At 44.3% G+C, this 21,182-nt stretch overlaps 2 protein-coding genes across 3 annotated transcripts in view; one reads left to right on the top strand and one right to left on the bottom strand.

Moving 5' to 3' along the window:
- LOC119382473 (rho GTPase-activating protein 7) overlaps nt 1-3,483 on the top strand; it is a gene marked incomplete at its 5' end in the record, with an annotated part of 247,529 nt that extends 244,046 nt beyond the window's left edge. The window contains 1 exon segment of the mRNA XM_037650183.2: nt 772-3,483. Coding sequence (XP_037506111.1) covers nt 772-886 — 115 coding nt within the window.
- A 49-nt stretch (nt 3,484-3,532) lies between these two features.
- On the bottom strand, nt 3,533-20,547 carry LOC119382474 (lipoyl synthase, mitochondrial). Of its 2 annotated transcripts, none has more exons than XM_049412211.1 (11): nt 20,527-20,547; nt 12,699-12,865; nt 12,460-12,553; nt 12,044-12,124; nt 11,808-11,964; nt 10,061-10,118; nt 9,822-9,950; nt 9,239-9,384; nt 8,880-8,950; nt 8,577-8,688; nt 3,533-3,635 (listed from the first exon to the last, which is right to left on the bottom strand). In XM_049412211.1, exons 1-11 carry the CDS (start codon nt 20,530-20,532, stop codon nt 3,571-3,573), a joined length of 1,086 nt encoding a protein of 361 aa, XP_049268168.1. In that variant the 5' UTR covers nt 20,533-20,547; the 3' UTR covers nt 3,533-3,570. The 2 variants fall into 2 exon arrangements, with proteins under 2 accessions (XP_049268168.1, XP_037506113.1); XM_037650185.2 differs by lacking the exon at nt 20,527-20,547 and adding an exon at nt 13,063-13,227.
- Between the last annotated feature and the right edge of the window lie 635 nt (nt 20,548-21,182).

Raw genomic sequence — 21,182 nt, 5'->3', positions numbered from 1 at the left:
CTTTGCCACCAAAGACACCACGAGGTTGCCTATGTTTATGCTTATTGGTGATCTTTCTCGGAGTTTTTTTTTGTCTGTTCGCATACTTCTTGGCATTTGAGGATCATCGGCATACTGGAGAATAAAACAACTGGTGTCGTTGCGATACATGATGGAGCAGATCTCAACCATGCACTTTTTTCTACATCGCTTTCCTGATCCACTTCGGCAGTGCCGCGCTGCCAGACTTGCTGGTGGAGGCCACGCAGAACCTGTTGAGTGCGCTGCCATCGCCAGTGATGGCTGCACATTCAATGAGTTAAGGCCAATGTGTTCTGCATGTCACTAGTAGGAAGGTGGTCACCCTAGCACCTCCTGACAGCAGATCGGACGAGCCGCTCCGTGATGGTGGGTGCTTCCCGACAGGGGACCGCAAAGGGTTAAAAAAACAAAGCTTTGCTTACTTTTTATTGTGCTTTAGTAAAATGTATGGACAGAAGTTATTCGTGATAGCCTCATGCACTGAATGTCAGTGAACTCAATGTTTGGTGGCATGTTTGCAGTGTGGGCACGTATCAGTGGTGTGTGGTACCACATGGCCACCACTTTAAGTTTTTAATGTATCTCACTTCTTGCCTTGTAATTTAAGTCATGCTGCTTTGTGATGCCTGTCAAACTGCTTGCAACAAGAAGTGCTGTTGAAACACTCAAAAAAGAAAACACCCATTTTTCGTAATACCAAATTGTCTGACATAAGACTTGCAAACAACCTTTGTTCCATTTTCTTTGCAGGGGTCGAACCCCGGACTGGTACAACAAGGTGTATGGCCATTTGTGCGCCCTGCTGCTGGTCCGGCTTCGTGATTCCTTTGTTCAACGCACTGAGGGGCCCGAGACTAAGGTCTGACGGCCAGTCAGGTCCCACTGTCACTGTACATATCCCTGACACAGGCTTCTGGCCCATGGTGGAAGAAAGGCAGCAGACATGTGCACACACAAATCTCGTGGTGTTCTTCAAGCACACTTAGTTGCAGAGCTCGCAACAGGGTGGCCAGCTGTAATGGCTCACCAGCTGTGGTGCTAAGCACAAGGTTGCAGGATTGATACCCAGCCCATATGCTTGAGAATATGTGTTGAAGAATTCCATGTGGTTCAAATTAATTTTGTGCCCTTCAACTGTGACATTTCCCATAGCCTAGTTGTAGGTTAGAGCTGCAAATACCAGTCAAACATCCCATAGGCCCTGTGTTCCAATTAGTGGCGCAATGAGTGGATCAAAATATGGAAGTCTGTGAATCAATATGTTGCCTGTATTGCTGCTGCAAACTAGCAGGTACAATCTTCCATAGATGCACATGCCACTAATGCGAGTGATTTTGTTTCCACCCTGCAGCATGAACCCACCTGTCAGCCCACAAAAATTGCTCATGGGGATGGCCGGAATACAAAGCAGAGCTTTACGGCCAGTATGATTGGAGAACTCTGACAGTTCATAGCCAGTACCCACTGCAGAGGTTTAAGAGCCATCTGTTTCTCTAAGGGTGCAGTTCAATTACTGTTGCAAGGTAAGCTGCCAAGTGGACAAATTATGCCAGGCAGCCTTGCTGAGATTCATACTCATAAATGCACAGAATCTAGGACTTTGGATCTGTGCATTGCCTCCACATGCACTGCATATTCATGCCCTATCAAGAGTGATATTGGCCACAATGTCAGTTAGCATCTGGGACGCAAGTTGGCCTTCTAAATTTACTGTTCTTCCTAAAATACTAAAGCCATCATCATTGCACACAGTTTGCCTATAAGATGTCATATGAATGGAATTTGATTTCAAATAACATTCAATGTTTCCCTTTAGTTTAGATTGTTCTTGGTTAATAATGATAATAATAATGTATTAGTGTAAAATAAATAGTTCTACATTTATTAAAGTTGTGTAATTCAGCTTGATATTGATCTTGCTTATGCAATTGCAGTTTATGATCAAAAGCATTATATGTCACAGTACTGTTGCTTTTCTTTTTATTAAACACACACTGGTCCTTCAAGAGAACTGGGATTCACCCAAAGGGAGACATTTGGCAGAATTATCAGGCTTTAATATAGCAGTGGCATCTGGCTTGTACATAGCTATAATTGTTTGAAATGAGAAATGCGTCAATGCATCACTTGGCAGTTACTGTTTGTTATAGGCTGTTATAATGTGCATTTGAAAGTTTATCGAGAGCTTTTTCTGTTGCTTTCATACGTATGTGTTGTTGCATGTTTGTGGGAGACTTGTCCATCTGTGCAGTCAGAGTAACAAAGCCGTGCAAAAGAATAAAAATTCGCACATATTCAGGCAGGTTATATCCAGTTTAGATTGTTACAGCATGTGTGATAGATACCTTGCTATGTATAATTCTGCTAGCCTGGGCTCCCTGCTTTTGACTGATGTTGTTCAGGCCTGTTTTAAGGCAGGATAAGCCATACTAGGCACGTGTAATTGGTGCCTCATGAATGTTTTCGCTCTGCTCAAGACATAATTTGACCCGTGTTCATATCAGCATTTGACTCGCTGCCTACCTTGGGCAGTTTACATACACATCAATACATGAGCTTATTTAAACAAGGTGATATTTGTGCTTGACTCTGAAGAAATGATTTCGCACAAAAACCGACCAAGACATGACTACATTAGAACATATCTCTGCTCACAGTGTCACTCTTGTAGAGATATAGCATATCTGATAGCCTTCCATGAATTATCTTGTGTCTAATGAAATATTTCTGAGAAATTTCAGCAGGTAAACATTACAATGGGTGGCGATCATCATCGTTTACTTAAGTGTGTCAAGACATGGAAAGAAAAATGCTACGTCTCAGGTCAAATCAAGGACACATTACAACAACCCTCCATATATCATTGTTTTTTTTCTGCGCAAGCACACTAACTGGGCATCAATTATTCTTGTTTGTTTTATGTACAGGGACCAGGTTGTTATTAGCTGCCTAGTCATGAATCAGTCTGACATTTCATGTAATGCTGTTGTAGGGGAACAAAACAGCAGTTTACCAATTACCTAGTCAGGTGTGAATGTGTGTACAGATATTATATGTGCATAATATTTTTAACTTATTTCAGCTGTTGTATTATCTCGAACTGCTAGCTTTGAAGTACCTTAAAATAAAACACATTGCTCTTGAAGCCTTGCTTGCTGACAGTATGAAGATTCACCAGAAATTTCCAAACTATATAAACTCCGAAATTATGAAGACCTTATGTGCTGGTTGACTACAAACATGAAAAGAAAATATGGTGTTGTGTATGCATTAAATATGTAAATTTCTTGTTGTACTGTTGTGCAGAGTGTATATATTCAGCATGCTCTGTTGAAAACAATCAGCAAATTTCATTCTGTAGAGAGAAAAGTATGAGTGAGAAATGCTATATATGTAAATAGCAGATTTATTCAGTGGTTACTTTTGAAAAAATAAAGAGAATCTATATATCTGTACCTGGAATCGACTGTGTGGTAGTGAAATTATATGCTCCAATATTGCTCCCTGACACTTGTTCGTGCAACACAGTTTATTTGACTATAACGTGACCTATTGTGGCTGTGATTCCATTTCTTGCCTCTTCTTTTTCAAGTAGTTTGTCACGAAGAATTCACCTGCACAAAAAAAATTGCTTGGTCGTTTTCATCATTGCATCCATGAAAAGCACATATATGCATAGAAGTAACAGACCCCTGATCAGCCTTACTCTATGTACAATATGATTTACCAATGAAAAGAAATATGTGGAGCAAAAAAGAAAAAAAAAATGGGACAAACTTCAATATTTATAGTGAACTGAACACAGTATATGTACTTCCATTGATAGACCTCTGGATAACTGGTTACTGACTAGAAGTCTAGGCCAATGCCAATACATTTATGTGGGCCAAGATGTTAATAATATAATAATATCTGGGGTTTAATGTCCCAAAACCACCATATGATTATGAGAGACGCCGTAGTGGAGGGCTCCGGAAATTTTGACCACCTGGGGTTCTTTAACGTGCACCTAAATCTAAGTACACGGGCCTCAAGCATTTTCGCCTCCATCGAAAATGCAGCCGCCGCGGCCGGGATTCGATCCCGCGACCTTCGGGTCAGCAGTCGAGCGCCATAACCACTAGACCACCGTGGCGGGGCGTGGGCCAAGATGTTCAGTATCTTGATCCTGAAAAAATCCATGCCAGACAAATCCTACTTCACCGATGGTGATGCATGTGCCTGACCTTATTCGTGATGCTGGTGGCTGCTCTGTCTGCTTTGATGAGAGTAGCCAACAATGTATGCATAGAAGACGCACCAGCCTCCTGCTGAAAATGCCAGCTTTTAGCCAGCCCTCTGTCAAGTTTCAAGCAAGAATGCCACCTTGCAATGTATGGTTACCCTTATTTATCCAAGAGCTAGTGTCATTATTTTTATCACAGGATGGCAAAAGTGCTGCCCATGTCTTGTTTTGCTACATGCTACATTGCTACAAGTGCTACATTGCTTGAACTGGCAAAATGGCAAAATTAATATCTCAACTTCAAGGCAGGAGCAACAGTCCTATTATCGATGATCAGTGCTGGTGTCATGCTGTCTTTACCTGCCATGGTGGCCTAGTGGTTATGGTGCTTGGCTGCTGACCCGAAGGTCATGGGATCAAATCCCAGCCACCGCGGCTGCATTTCGATGGAGGCGAAATCCTAGAGGTCCGTATGCTTAGATTTAGGTACACATTTAGGTGAACCCCAGGTCGTCGAAACTTCCGAAGCTCTCCACTATGGCGTCCCTCATAATCTTATCATGGTTTTAGGATGTAAAACCCCAACAATTATTATAGTCATGTCTTCTTTCACCTGCCTCAGTTCTTTTGCACATTGAACCATGAATATAATCCAGCTCCCCCATTCCTTAATCTCGATGGTTGCGGATTAATTGCAAGATACAGTAGAACCCCGCTGATACGTTTTCGAAGGGACCGTAGGAAATAAACGTAAGAGACGGGAAACGTAAGAGCCGAAAAACAGGAAAAACGGCAAAATATTTAGTGGTACAGAATTTTATTTCAATTCTTACGAGCAGCACGAAAATTAACGCGCTCAGCCGCGATCTAGTCGATGGATAGAAACGCGGAGCTTAGAACGGCCTCATCCACAGAAATGTAATCAACGTATGTGATTTTTTTAACACCAACAGCTGTAGGCATGAAAGAACTAAGCACACGCAATCACGACCGGCGCGGCGAGTCCGACCGCGAACCGCACGCACGACCATGCGAGCTCCAACCAGCTCGAACTCCTCCCGTTCTCCGACAAATAACGATGATGATGAGTCTACGCCAACGCGATGGCAGAAGTGAATGCCAATCTCGAAGGCCTTGCTTTCGCGAGCAGTTACGTCATAGACGCCATCTTTGCAATTTGAATCTCGAAGGCCATGCTTTTGTTTGCATCAATTGAAAGATTCTGTTGCTTGCGCCTCTCATGCGGCTAATATTACGGTCAAACGAGGCCAAGCTGCGTGAAAATGCACCATGGCCGCTCTCTTTGGTAGTCACTCGGTCGGCTCCGAGCGCACTTCGCGACGTATCATACGGGAACGGTACGACAGTTACGACGTAACAGCGGGGTTCCCTATACATTGTATCCTATGGGAGCTATGCCGGGACCGGCGGAAAACGACGTAACAGCCGGGAAAACACAGCGCAGTGAGGAACGTAACAGCGGGGTTGGAGTACTTAATGCAGGGAATCACATGAAGGGCAACAAGAGCCTGGTGCTGGGCCTGTTGGTACATAGTTTGAAAGATCGACGAACCCAGCCTTGAAGGACATGTGCACAAGGGGAGAAAATTCCACGAACACATTCACTGTTTTTTCCCCCCTGCTGAGACTAGCAATAGTTTAATGAAACAACGGCTCGAAAGTAAGGCCAAGACGCACATGCGCCATACATAATGCAGAAGAGATGAAAGCACTGTGCCTGAGCCAATCGACTAACACCCAAAACATCCGTTCACCTTAAAAAACCTTACAGATAAAAACGCAGTGCAGAATACCTTCTAATTACATTTCTCTAGAAAAAGCCACTTCTTTTCATAGTAATGATAAGGTACACTTATGCACTGATGATGTCCATGCTTTTGCATTTGATACGCTTCGCTCTTTTTATACATGAACCCATAAAAACTGGGTGTGCATGAGAATCGGTACGTGTCGAGGTTGAGTGGGTATCTACTGCCATGTATAATGCAGAGATGTGTTTGGACTTTTTTGCTCGCTTAACTAGTCTGTTGTCAACTGAAGAATCAATTTTGACAGTCCTATCAATGTCAAATTAATGAGGCTACTGTACAAACATATATTATTCGGAAAGAAAAAACAAAATATGAGCGATAAAAAATAGGAAATAAACGTTAAGAAAAATAGTGCGAGAGGTTTACACACTTGATTAATACTCCATTCCAGGCAAGACCCCACAAGACATGCGGTCGGCAGTCACGTAGTCTAAGATAATGATGTTGCGCTTGGCCTCTATGTAATCATAAAATGAAGAAAAAAGGTGTTTACAGCACACTGTTGACAGTGGCCGAGCTTTTGAAAGAGATGACAGCATTAGCATTACCTTGCTTTCTAGAGATCACTTCTTACAGCTGCACTGCAAGAGGTGATCTTGCTATAAAGTATAGCCCACGGTACCGTGGTTCCTTATCCTGAGTGGCAAGGTAAGTGAACACAGGTTGTGAACATTGCTGTATATTAGCTGTTTTAAAATACTAGTGCACACTACTCCGATAAAGCACAATACTTGCACGAGCGTTTGCAACGAACCACACATACAGCGCAAACGACCAGGCAGACAAAAGGTGGAAAAGGAGAATGGCAACGGTTCCAGTGCCTTTCTTCCTCTCCAGAATAGCTACCCAGAGGGGAGTTAACGGCTCATTTCTTCTCGGAAGTGGCCTGCAAAAGTGGAGTTTCCTGGCCACTGAGTGTCCAGGATACGACCACTGTGTCACACACGCGATCCCGACTGTCCATTGCTCGATGCCCGGCGTCGGCTACAAAACCTAGTTATGCGAGCAGGCGTGCCCCACGGCTCTAACACATGGGTAGAGGGTGAACTTCTGGATGTTGATTGAAGTACTCTACAGTGGCCACAGGCTGAGAGTAGCACAGCCCCTCCCCTTGGAAGTAGCAGGCAGTGCTGGGTCTTCGTGGAAGAATGCTGCGTGGGTGCTGATCACAACGCGATAAACCGAGTCGTAATGGTGTGGTTCGGTCTGGTCATAATGCGGGTTGTGCCGGTAGCTATTACAATCCGCAAGATTCACCGAATGCTGCAAGTAGCCGGAGGAGATGCGTAAACAGTGTCTCGGAAAGCGAAGAAGGCGCAATGCGGCATTGCATAATATGTTTGTTCTTCGTGCCGCAGGAACTCGTTGCAGGCAATCTGCGAATGGTGGCTGAGAGGTCTGTCTGGGGAATCGTGTCCCCAGACAGACCTCTCAGCCATCAATCGTGTCCCCACCCCCTGGCTATGCCACTGCTATTGCCATATAACTACAATTCTTGTGTAATCTCAACTTTTTTTATTTTTCAGAAGTGTGATGCTTTTTCGTTGTTTTTTTTTCAAATGTTTATGAAGTGAACTTAATTTGCAGAACCCTTTTTTTCTTCTTATTATTATTTCATATGTTGTTTGTTACTTGGGCAGGATAGGCCACGTGGTATGTAAAAAGGTAGTGTAGTTGACACCTGGCGTTAATCAGTTAAAAAAGCTTTCTCAAAAGGCTGTTTCAGTGTTTTGTACATTCTAAGCCGAGTAAAATATGTACTTGCCCCCCCCCCCCCCCCAAGTTGCTACAAATTTGTTTTTTCAAGCTCCTAAGACGACATATTAAATGCCGCTAACTGCTCCGTATCAAGGTTCTTCTGCTCCAAAATGTAAATTTTGGGATCGAGAACTGCTCCCAATTCAATTACAGCTGTCTCACCCCTGCTTTTGTCTGCCTAGTCATTTGCGCTGTATGCGTGGTTTATTGCAAATGCTCATGACAATACAATGTGACCTAAATGCTTAAGCAGCTCAAAAATTAGCATATTCCAACACTTTCCTATTTTCTTCAACAACAAAGCCATCTTGCACTAAACAAATTTGAATGAAAGGCCGGGAGTTAGACAGGCTATGGAAGAGAGAAGTGGGGGCGAATGCGAGCAAACCTTCAGCTTCGGAAGACTCAGATGACAGCCGAGCACCAACAAAGACAGGCTAACCCACAGCTTCGACACGGACAAACACAAGCCAAGCGTCAACAGAGGCAGGCGAATTCTCAGCTTTTGCTAAGCAGTTTGTACAGTTTTTAAAGTGTGGAACTGGCCAAATTTTTCTTTTATAACATAAGCAAATATTGCTGAAGTAGTAAAGCATTTCTGGCTCTGTTACCTTAACAACAAACATTCAACGTGCATGTTTCATTTCCAAACCGAGTTCACTTTGTTTTGCTGTAACGATAGTTATGTTCATTATTATGCAGACCTTAAGCAAATTATTTTCATTTGTACGAATACCAACCGGCTTTGTATGATGAACGAACCAGTGGTCCACTGGCAGTGTAAAGAAACCCAAGCTTATTTCCAAAGTCTTCCCAGTGCATGAACTTCTCGGGTGTTACATACTCCACCACCTGAAAACAGCAATACGATGTCTCCTTAAAAAATGTGCATCGTGAAAGTGCATCAAGGAAGCAATAAAAATGCAGTTTGTTAGCTTGTCTTCATACTGCCTTAAATGGTGTTGAAATTTCTCAAGTGACGCTCTCGTGATAAATGCTACTATGTAGGCAAGCAGAGAACAAAAGTTTAAAAAGATAAAAACCTTAAGGTGCCTTTTTGTAGGCTGCATGTATTGACCCAGTGTGAAGCAGTCGATGCCAGCGTCGCGGACAGCTGGTAAGGAGAAGAAAGAAAGGATGGTTATCATTGGAAGTGCAAAATACAAATATTCAATTATACACATTGAAACTAACACAGTGGAAGATGCCTGTGTTGCACAGTTTATCGGTGTTTTACATTTTATTTTGGTGTGACTTAAGTGTGAGCTGATTAAGTCCAATTGGATTTCCTACAGCAAGTTTATCTACATCAGTCAAATGCTATTAGGATATGAGAGACCTGGACAGTGTTACTCCGAAGTGTTTTCTAAGACTAAGTTTTAAAAAAATTACTTGCACCCACCTTCCATAGCCCTTGCGACCTGGCTATCGGTCTCTCCAAAGCCAAGCATCAGTGAGGTTTTTGTTAGGACACTTCGGTTTACCTCCTTAGCATGCTTTAGCACCTTGAGACTTTGGTCAAAGTTCGCTCTTCTGTCTCTCACATACCTAATGGAACAAAGGCATCCCATGAAATGTGCCAGGCTGGAATAGGTTCCTTGGGGCAGAACCGACACCGACATTTTGACAGCATTTTTTGTTAAGGGTACCACAACCATCTAGTGAATGCAGAATCTAGCAATATAGAATAACAATACCATTAGCACAAGGGTATGATATTTAAGCTTTATAATGTATACCAAGAAGTTGCAAAGAGAATGGCTGAAGATAATAATAATCAGGCTGTTCACATTCATTAGTTCTGTTTTTGACTTCATATATTGCTGTAAAAATTTTTATACATCGCTCAAAAACAACAATGCCCACAACTTTGAAGTGAATATGAAGTCAAATTTCAATAACAGCTTCAGCTTGAAGACAACTACATGAAATCGGCCACTCATGGAAGGACAAAGGATGAGACGGTACCGGTATAAGGAACTTACATTTGTAATTCAGGAACTGTTTCAATGTTGTGTGCGTACACATCGAGGCCTGAGCAAGCCACCTCTTCTACAGCCTTGAGATCACCAGCAAAATCACCAGTCAAGCATTCGACGAGAATGGATGGTCTCCTAAAAAGTCCAACAGCGCTCAAACAAATCGTAGTAGCTGGTCTTTTGCCTTTTGTGAGAAGAAATCTCACTTCCAGATAAAGAGAAAATGCAATTTCACTGCAACTTACTTTTGCTTAATCCTTCGAACCGTCTCGGCAAAATGGTTTGAGCCACCATCGGGTAAATCTGAAACAGTACAGCTGTCTGGTGTACTTCCTACCAGAGTGGACATCATAGCTGCAAAATAAGTAATGGCCAATAGCTATCCTACCTGTAGGAATGTGTACATGAAACCTTGTGTAAGGTATGCATTTTGACGGAATTACTTGTTTTCCCCATACATTCTTGTAGTGTATGTAGAAAACATGCCAATTTTCCAAGTTCTTTTGCTTCAACTCGCCCCACTTCCCCATCTGCCACCAATCACTTTTCAGATGCTGCATTCCACCATTATCTGTCCTAATCAGGGAGGAGCCGAGATGGCTCTGAAGTGTCGTGGTTTTATAAAACCTACTGTCTGATTTGAGCTGTTGTTAAAGGGGCCTTGCAACACCCCCGAGCAAACCTATTGGGCAGCATCAATAAGAGCATCACAAGGCAGTGATTTCTTGCACATTGCGCGGTGGACATAATCTCAAATGTGTGAAGCTACGATCACTGAGTGAAAGCTTAATGTGCCATTGATGTTTGCACAATAAGTACTGCAAAGAAACTGTAATTACAGTTTTCAACCATTCTAAATATCACACAGCCACAGGTGAGGTGCTGTAACTACAAAGTAAGATAGAGGAGTGCTAACTCCGTTCATCTGGAAGGGACAGATCATGTAACGCGAATCGGTGCTTTGTGGAGAAAAGACGTGTAGGAACGAGCCCTGCTGTTATTAACGCCATTTCATAAAATCGTGAAAAGGTAAATGTGGCATCTGGAAAAGTGGAAACTTCAGTTGAAGGTAACTCTTATTTTGCTTGTATATTGAAATTCCTCTAACAGATGCCTTGAATCCAGAAACATTAACTTATTTCTTTTCCTCTTCCTCTAACAGATACCTTGAATACAGAAACATTAACTTATTTTCTTTTCCTCTTTGACATGCTGAAAAGTTATCTAAATTAAATATTATGACCTCAAAGAAGCAATGCAGGGCCCAATTATCTCTCTCTAAAAATCTTCCAATTCAAGACCGCTAAATCCGTAGTGACTGTTTATTTACATGTGTGAAACATAAATTAAATGTGAGTTGTAAAGGCTACTCTGCAAGAGTACAGATTAGCATGAAAGGGAGAGATGAATGACAGGCAGTGGCCCTTTAAATCATGGTGCACAGCTTACAATCACTGTGCATCTTAGCAAGCGCAGCGGAACAAACACAAGAGAAAGAGACACGTAGACAGGACCTGTCCTGTCTACGTGTCTCTTTCTCTTGTGTTTGTTCCGCTGCGCTTGCTAAGAAGTTCCATACCCACCAACTAGCCCAAATTTCCGCGTTGAATACAATGACTGTATTATTGATTGTAAGTGCATGCGGGGCTGAAACTTTAATTGCTTATTATTGTGTAATTTATGCTGTTTGTCACTGGCAGCTTGAGCAATACTGCTCCAAGCACAAAAGTCAATGCAGGGCACACCTCCAACTCTGGAGGCAATGTTGTGACCACTGAGTTGATCAATGCCTGATAGCACCAGTAATGTGACTTTCATTGAATCCTAGATGCAATGCTCTAACATTAAAGCGACTAATGATAGGAGATGGTCTAGTACTTTCTCACTTATGGGCCATTACTGCTATGAGATGCTCAGATGAAGTTCAGTGCTACTCTGTGTCATATCTGAGAACACCATCACATGGTCGTGGTAAGAAATATACAAGCATACCATCTCTGTCAACCGATGTTATTACAACATACTCCAGGCCCCATTCTGCAATTGCTTCAGCCGTGTTCTCAGGCTCATCAGGATCTGGCAAGGGTGGGCGGCGGGCAGTTTTGACAGAACAAAACCTGCAGGCTCTTGTGCATGTGTCGCCCAAGACCTGCAAATGACAATTATTTTTTTCCTCCGACACTCTTTTCATGCAGACTTCATGCAACACACAGCAAACTGTGACACACCATGATTGTTGCTGTGGCAACATTATCTGGGCCTCCATTCCAGCAGGTTCCGATGTTAGGGCAACGTGCCTCTTCGCATACCTATTAACAAATAGAGTGAGCGCAACTTACTTTTCATGGCCAGTTTTATACGGCAACAGGGAAAATAATGCATAATGCCGGCTAACTGTAGAGTTCAGAGTCAATATGAAAAACTTATGGTTCACTCTGATTATACGGATTCAAGTCGTGTACTGCAGCAATTCGTGCGTTCTAGGAGAGTTATGCAGAAAACGGTTAATAATTAAATGTGCGCAACTCAGAGAACCACCATACACTGTCGTGTGGCAATGTCAAAGCCGCAAGCAACGCACTAATGTTACGGTGTTTCGAAAGAAGTGTATTTAGAAATGTGAGCAGAGTAGGCGATTACTCACTGTGTGTAGCTTCTTGCCTCGCAGCGTTCCTTTCAATCGAGAAAAGTGGCTTCCTTTAGGAATGTCAACCTTCAGCCATGGCGGTAGCTTCAACCTTAATAGATAGGTCATGTTACGCATGCATAAAACGCAATAATATATGCAAAAAGTACCGAAGTCGAAATAGCAGGACCTAGTTATTTTTACGCGGCAGTTTCGGTTAGTAGGTGCATGCATCAAAACAAAACAAGAAGGCTAACCTTTCTGTTTCTCCTGGAACGCGCTTGAGCTTCCCCTTGTAGTCCTTGAATGAGCTTCCTCTAGGAATAGCACCAGCAATAAAATCAGCCAGGCCAGGTCCCCTAGCGATTTCATCCTTCTGCTCGCTTGTCAGGCTGCTCTTGCAGCAGCGCGATGTCCTTATGCACTGCGAGAAATCGAAGATAATTCCTGTCCAACAGCAAAGCTACGAATAAAAACGAATGATCACTTTCACTGAAAATGAGAAAAACAGCGCATGACAAGGCTCATATCATGAGGCGAAGCGCTGAATTATCGCGGACTTTCACAACTTGCATCGGTCACCTTGGCAAAGTGTTATCTCAACCGCGTAAAAAGACTTACTGCTCGGAGATATTTCGACGCCGCTGCAGTTTTATGGCAATGTTTTAACATACTGTAGCTGTATAGGGGCCTGACAACGAAAAGCGAAAGCAAATTAGGACATCCGAGAACGGGAGAATAAAAGTATCATGGAGGCCGCCATTTATTAGTGGCGATGGCAATGGTGGTGTCAAAATCCACGCCCGATGACGACCTAGGATCTCGAAGCTTTTGCTATGGTTGTGCTAGTGCTGACGGCATGCGGCCGCTTGCGCTAAAAAAAAAAAAAAACAAGACAGCTTAGAAACGCATTAGCGACATTAAATGCGAATTATTATTCACTGTTTCATATTTTTAGATACTTTTGTGTGCAATGACTGCAAGCAAGATTACATTGCCTTCGAGATCTGTGTCTCTAACATGTAGTTCTCAACGTTTTTAGATTACTAAAAACAGTGGTAGTTCTGCAGTTGGGTCAGCTTCAAGTGCATCGTTGCTCGGTGACCTTGAGCGAAACACGGCAAGTAAAGGAAGTGGAACAAAGAGCCACGTAACCTCTTCCAAGAGAGAGGCCTGCGGACAGGGGATGGTTTGTTGTGACGTCATCATCGCTTCGCAGGTCGTCGAAACTTGTGACGTCATCACAAGACATCGTCGCTTGGTCAAAGGTGAGCCGATGCCGGAGGTAGAAGGGGAGGGTGGGTAATAAATTAATTTCATGCTTGTCTTTCACACTGCGCTCGTTATTTCTTGCAAGATGTCTGGTGCCCGGTTGCATAACTTAATGCATCTGCCAAGTGTGCAACAGGCTTTCACCTTCGATTGAGGGTTACAGAGAGTGTACCACGCTTCCCAACTTTAATGAGGGAAAAAACTAGACGCCTGAAACACCGTAAGAAGGACGAAGAAGCACAGGGAAAGAGCGTACGTCACAGGTCGCCCTTTCCCTGTGCTTCTTCGTCCTTCTTAGGGTGTGTTTTAGGCGTCTAGTTTTTTCCCTCATTACAATGAACCAACTAGCCCAGCAACAAGTACTTCTAGCTCCCAACTTTATTTTCTCCTTGCTTTGAGTACTTTGAGGGTGCAGAGACCTGCGCTCCGCGCAGACCGCGCCGCGATGTTTCAGAAGCTTCACGAATGTTTTAGCGATTGCGCGCAGGACGCGAATAGTCTAGTTTCTTCGAGAGATTACGCTGCCACCAACGATAACGCTGGAACGTTCGATAGCACACGTATAAAAGCCGATACGCTTTAAAGCTTGTCAGTTTATCGACGGCCGACGCTGTTCGCCGCTATCAGTGTACAGTGTGTATTGCTGTAGCTTGACGTTCCGTTTCCCGGCCACTAGTTCGGCCAGATGAAGAGTTTAGTCTGACACGCCGACTGCTGCCTTCATAGATCGAGTTTCATACAATAATTATAGTATGAAACTCAGGCTAACCTCTCCGGCCATTTCATTAAAGAATCTTATCTCTCTCTCTCTCTCTCTATGGCCGCCTTCGTCGACGTCACGACCCCGTGGCAATATAGAGACGCTATACGACAGATCTGCGGCACCAGAAGCACAGAGCAGCTTATCCCCGATTTTTATTTCTTGCTTTATAGGCACCACCCAACTTAAAGGGGCCCTGCAACACCTTTCTTAGTTATATTGGCATAGTCTCATTATTGACGTATGACTCTTCACGAGTCATATGCCGCAAAAATTTTTCGAATCCATCAAGTCTAAGTGGTGTTACCAAGTTATAGAGATCACGTTCCGCAGCTTTCTCCCTCAACTCAACGCCGCGAGCGCGCGGAGAGCTAGGCAGCGACTCGAGGGAGGGAGCGCAGACAAGCGAGGCTCCGCCCAAGAGCGCCGGCGGAAATTTTTTCTTCATTTTTTTTCTCTCTGACGTCTGGGCGCAACCACGTGGTCTGTGCCGCCACTTCCGGTCGGCTTGCGTCGTTCTCGTCGAGCGGAGCCGATGTGTATCGCGCGTGCTTGAAAACTGCGCGTCGGTTTGGTAATGTTGGGTGTGCACCTCGAACGCCGTAGTGTTTTCATCGCTCTGCCAACCATGGAAGCAAACCTGCGCGCTCGTTTGGAACGAATGACAGCTGAGATCGGTTTCGGCCCATACTCCGATACACCGCCTCGTAAGACGGCACTGGCAGACGACCCCGAAGCGCCGCCATTACCGGACGCCAGCATTGTTATCGGAGACATGCTGCACGGCTGCCTCTGTCGGTCGTGAGAACGTGCCGACGATGCAGTTCCCACCTGACGAGGCAACACTCGAACGGCTGCCACTCTCAACGGCAACCGGCGATGGTCAAAAGCACAGAAATATTCACGTTTTCGGCACTGCGCATGGCGAAGAAAACGGAACCACGCAACTACGAGCAGACGAGCTGTCGGTGAGACCGGAAGTGCTAATATTAATGTTTGTTCGGTGTTTTTAACGCGATAACAGAATATAAACATACATATTATCTACTTATTGAACTCAAAATTAACAACGAAAGTAATAATGAGGGTGTTATCGTGATTATAACATCAGCCAATGGTGGAACTGCCGACAATCGCGTCATATTTTGCGGACTAATACATCATTTGTCGAGAGAAGAGGGAGCGATTTTCAGCTGACTTTGAGAATTTATTGTAAATTCCAGGCCGTGCGCATCGCTATAATATTTGGCTCGCGTGTTCTCGGGAGCCTCGACTACCGATCGGCAGCGCTTTTTGAGCATGCTCGAAAAGTGTTGCAGGGCCCCTTTAATGATGGCGAGTAAATGTTTTCATGACATTTTATATCTCAGAGGTACTCACTTGCGTGCCATGCTCACTCGATTCGCACTGTTACAGCGCACACTATGAAGCGGCCGGTTTATCACATTGCGGATATTGCGTTTCTGGCTGCCAAAATTAATTGGACCCGTCTCTTACAGCGTACAGCTTATAGCCGCAGCATTTGCCCCGCATTCGACACAGTCGGCAATATTTTATATGTACAAGTGTCCATAGAATGTAAATAATGTAAATATTGTGGTGAGATAAACTCAAACTCAGAAGTAGATCCTGAGAATTGTGGCTAGCACTCGGGAACAACCGTCGCCTGGAGCGTCAGTGGCTCAGTGCGTACCACATTTGCACTGTTGAATTAAATCCTTAATTCTTTCATGATCAAGATATATTGTGAACTAAACAAATCCCACACCAAGTCTCGCCGCAGTCAAATAATTTTTCAAATTCGAGAGGGGATTGAAGACACTACCGCCTATCCCCACTCGATCATCGGCTTCAGGGCGCACCTCTAAACCCAAGGTGCCATGCTTCTACGCAAACACCAAATCCTCGATGCAAATCCCGACACACGAAGGCGATCTTGGGACTCTATCCAAAGTGCGCCTTCGATAACGTCGCGCACTCCATCATTCTCGAACGCGTATCACTATTCAAGCTTGGCGAGTGCACCTATAACTTAGTTCGAGACTTTCTATCCAACACAAGGGCGTTCCTCTCGTTTGGGGACATTCAGCCGGCAGAACTCGCTCTCGGTGGCGCAGGCACCCCGCAATTAAGGCTCCGTCATCTCCCCAATGTTGCTTAATCTAGTCATGATCGGTTTAGCACAGGAACTCCAGAAGATCGACGGCATTGAACACACCATTTATGCCGATGACATTACGATTTGGGCCGCGAAGGGCAGCGACGGCCAAATTGAAACCGCTCTGCAAAACGCTAACGATACCGTCGAAAGCCTCATCTGCAAGACACGGGACGAAGAGATCCAGCTCCACACAAGGAATGGTGGCACCATACCCGTGGTTTCCACCATCCGGGTCCTTGGCACGACCATCGAAGCCAACGGTGCGAATTCAACGGCGATATCCAAGATCCTCCGATAGACGGCCAACACGTCGCGGCTGTTAAAACGGGTGACAAACCGAAGGCAGGGAATGAAGGAAGAAAGTCTTATCCGCCTCGTAGACGTTATCTGCCACATCCTGTACGTCGCCGCCTTCCATATACCTGGTACAAAGCAGAAAAGACAAAGCTGGACATCATCATTCGCAGAGCTTGCCCTCGGACTACCAAACAACACCAGCACAGAACTTCTTCTCCAATTAGGACTCTCGAGGAATTAATCGAAGCGCAGCGTCAGACTCAGCTGGAGCGACTCACCCTCAGAGAAACGGGACGGCACATTCTGACTAAACTCGGTATCACCTGCCACCGCAAGCACGGAGACAAACACCTAATCCCAGGAAGTATCCGGGCTTGGCTACACGCCGACCCCATCCCCCAAAACATGCACCCAGAATAGAACAAGGAACGGCGGAAGGCACAGGCCGCATCCCCCATCAAAGCTTACGGCGACACCACAGGCGTCACCGTCGTCGACGCAGCTGAATATCAAGACGGGCACCGCTTCGCAACGGCTACCACTCAGGCGGCTCGCTCAGACACGCTTCCAGCATCGTAACCCAGAATGCTGAGACGGCCGAAGAGGTGGCCATCGCCCTGGCCGCCCTCGACCCAGACTGCGACACCATCGTGAGCGACTCCCGCACGGCAATCAACTACTATATCAAAGGCCGCATCTCACAGCAAGCATTACGCATCCTACACCAATCACTCAGCAGATAACCAAATCACGCTCGTCCGGATTCCAGCACATGCGGGCGACGTTCATCCGCACCTCACCAACCTCAAGGAGGTCGCACACTCCTTAGCACGAGGCATGGTCAACCGTGCCGGATACAGCGCAGGTGTACCCGCGGAACGCGATCGCCTCATCAGCTACTACAACATCACAAAAGCATTTTACCTCGAAAGAAGACCCTTCCCCACCCCTCATCGCAAGCTAAACAGAGCACAAGCAACCACCCTCCGCCTGTCACAGACAAACACGTACCCGTCACTGCATCGATACCACAAAATATACCCAGACATATATCTTAACCACACTTGTAAAATATGCAAGACCCAGGTCGCCTCGCTCCCGCATATGCTGTGGGAATGTAAACACCAATACCCGTCCACTAACACCGAGACCCTCTCGTCGAGATGGCACGCCGCCCTGCGCAGCTCCCACCTCGACGACCAGCTTTGGGCGACCCAGCAGGCCCGCGAGGCGGCGGAGAGGCAAGACCTCGACGTCGCCACGAGGGAGGTCCAGCCAACCAAACTTCTGGCTTCAATAAAAGCTTATTCCTCCTCCTGCTCCTCCTCTGGAGTGTGATGCCTTGAAAGCCCGACATCCGCCATCTCAGGAGAGTATTTAACTCGTACCGAAGAAAAAGACGCATTTTTCTCTTATGCCCTACAAGTTGAGGATGCTTAATTTTTCCAGCCACGTACTGTTCGATGTATCCTTGTGTTACCGAACCCGTCGCGCTGCTAAGCTCGAGGGCGCGGGTTCGATTCCCGGTCACTCCAGTCGCATTTCGATGGGGGCGAAATGCAAAGAACACCTGTGTTCTTAGATTTAAGCGCACGTTCATGAACCCCAGGTGGTCGGAATTAATCCGTAGTCCCCCACTGCGGTGTGACTCATATTAATCATGGTTTTGGCACGTAAAACCCCTGCAATTATTATTATTATTATTATTATTATTATTATTATTATTATTATTATTATTATTATTATTATTATTATTATTATTATTATTATTATTACCGAACTTTTTGTGAATCTGAGCGCCTTGAAAATTTCTCTTAATTGTTTTCCAATTGACCAGAACCACCTGCGCGGTATATCTTATTTTCTAAGTAGCCTTGCACTTATATTAACTCAAGTACTTGATCAGCAAGCTGGTACCAGCCGACAAGGCTCTATTCATGTATTCATGAGGTATAAAGCGAAGCGCTGGCTTCACCTTTGCTGGTAAGAAGTTGCGGAAACTCGACCCAGCAAATTCTTCTTTTGCCACAGTTACTCTCGCCGTCGCCTCTTGTTCGTGAGAACTCTTTTTAATGATCGTTGTACACGTAGAATAAAGCGCAAGCGCCTATATAATACAAATTCTGCGATATTAATGAGAACTAACACACAATCAAGCCTATGAAAGTATAGGGGATGTTATTTGTATTAATTGCGATGTAAATGGGAAGAAAGTAATGTGGACCAAAAGATCACGTGCTACATGACGCCAGCAGTAAGAAAAAGAGTGTTCCACAATCGCCGTCATGGTTACGAGCGGCGCTGATTAAAACTCCCAGGTTTAAATGAACATATATACCCCATAAAGTGGACGGGAGGATGACCGCCGCCGTAACTCAACTGGTAACGATCGGACGCGTTATTCGAGGGTTGCAGGTTTGGTCCCTGCCGGCGGCAAGTTATCTTTTCGTCCACTTTAATTTCTTCACATTTATATCGTAATTACTACAAATAACATCCCCTATACTTCCCTTGGCTTGATTGTCTCTTAGCTCTCGTTAATGTTTTGTCTAACAAAGTGAAAACGAGCCCTTAAAAAGACGTTCCTCTTCTTACGTAAATTCGGCGATATTAGCTTACGTAAACATCACTCACCAAGGTATCGTACGACTGAAAGTTGGGCGAGTTGGTAAGGATGCACAAAGCGGTTCGACGGAAAGAGGTGAAAAGACTGGAGGAACGTATTCGTGTGATTCTAGACTTTTCATCTTTTCCCGTCGTATGGGCACCTCTATTGCATGGGTGAGCGGTGCATACTCTTACAATTTATCAAACTAAAGTAAACTATCTTTTCTGATATTGTATGTAAATATACATTTATTTGCATAGATTTTTGTTGCCTTGCATTTACTTTGAATGTCGTGTTTGTTTTGTTTCCTTTTGTTATTTGGTATCATTTTCTACGAAGTGTATTTGCCATGTATATTTTTGTATACCATATAGTTAAATTAAAAAAAAGAAAGGCGGGAGTTCGGAGGAAGATGGAAGCCTGAAGAGACGAAAGATTCGGGTGTCGCTGGGGCCGACGTTTCGACAAGCCTTGATGACAAATCCGCTTGCCGAAACATCGGCTCCAGCCACACCCCGGGTTCACGAAGTTTTCATCTCATGTAGTTAAATTTACGTATCGCATACTGTTCATTTATGAATATACTTGTGAAACACTTGTAACAGTTGGTTTTAATTAAGATTGGAAACAAGGTTGTCTCAAACACAGAAACGAACCCTCAAAATGGCCTTCTTTCATTTGTGAATATACTGTATTTTGTTGGTTATTTTACTTCGAACTTTACGAAAACTTGCTACATGCTGCGAACTTATATGTACTTGAAATATTGTTTTTTTTGTATAACAGGCACAGATGCCTCTGTCAGGTATTTAGCTTTTGTACCTTTCTTTGATTAAAGAAAAATAATGCGCATGAATGTGAGTCTGAAATGTGGAACACAGATCATACGAGAGTTAGTTGAACAATGTCTCGTTCAACGATGCTTTTGCACTGTAAAAACTCACGCGCGAAGAAAATCTGAAGATGGGAAGGAAAATAAGTGCTTACGTGCATCACTGCAGGAGATGCCCAGCAGCTTTGTGAAGTCTGAAAGAACAGTTTTATTTACATCCTATTCACACGGTTTGATGGCATAATATTGTCACGTGAATGAAGATGATGAAGACGTCTTCGGGTCTTCCCCAGAATAGGAAGAAGTGGAAAGAGATCGCGCGGACTACGACAATACTTTCGCATAACAATGTAAACAACCTTGTTGTGATCACTCTGGCAGACAACTGATCAGCAATAACGCGTATTATTATTTTCTCTGTCCTATCACAACAAATATAATCGTGAACTGGAAGATGTGGTATCGTACAGTAGTAAATAAAGTACTGTGTTGGTGCGAAGAACGATCTGTAGCCAAACACAGATATCAGAAATGCCAGTTTCAGACGTCTTCTTGACGATCACGACATTTGTGCTCGCAAGGAATGTACAGCTTGTAATCTGAAATATGAGATGAGTTTCGAGAGGTATACACAAGCGAAAACTTCTGCTTTCCAGCTATATTTATATATGTAGATCTGGTTTGTACAGGATAAGATTTCTCGCTTTAGTTCACTTGAAATAGGCTATAGGAAAGAAGTTGATCACTGCGTATATTTACCTTAAATGGGCCCTGCGACACTTTTTCAAGTAATCATCGAGTGACCTAGCTA

The sequence above is a fragment of the Rhipicephalus sanguineus genome, chromosome 2 (assembly GCF_013339695.2).
Source record: "Rhipicephalus sanguineus isolate Rsan-2018 chromosome 2, BIME_Rsan_1.4, whole genome shotgun sequence".
Lineage (NCBI taxonomy): Eukaryota > Metazoa > Arthropoda > Arachnida > Ixodida > Ixodidae > Rhipicephalus > Rhipicephalus sanguineus.
The sequence above is the reverse complement of the archived record's forward strand: the minus strand, read 5'-3'. Positions and strand labels throughout refer to the sequence as shown.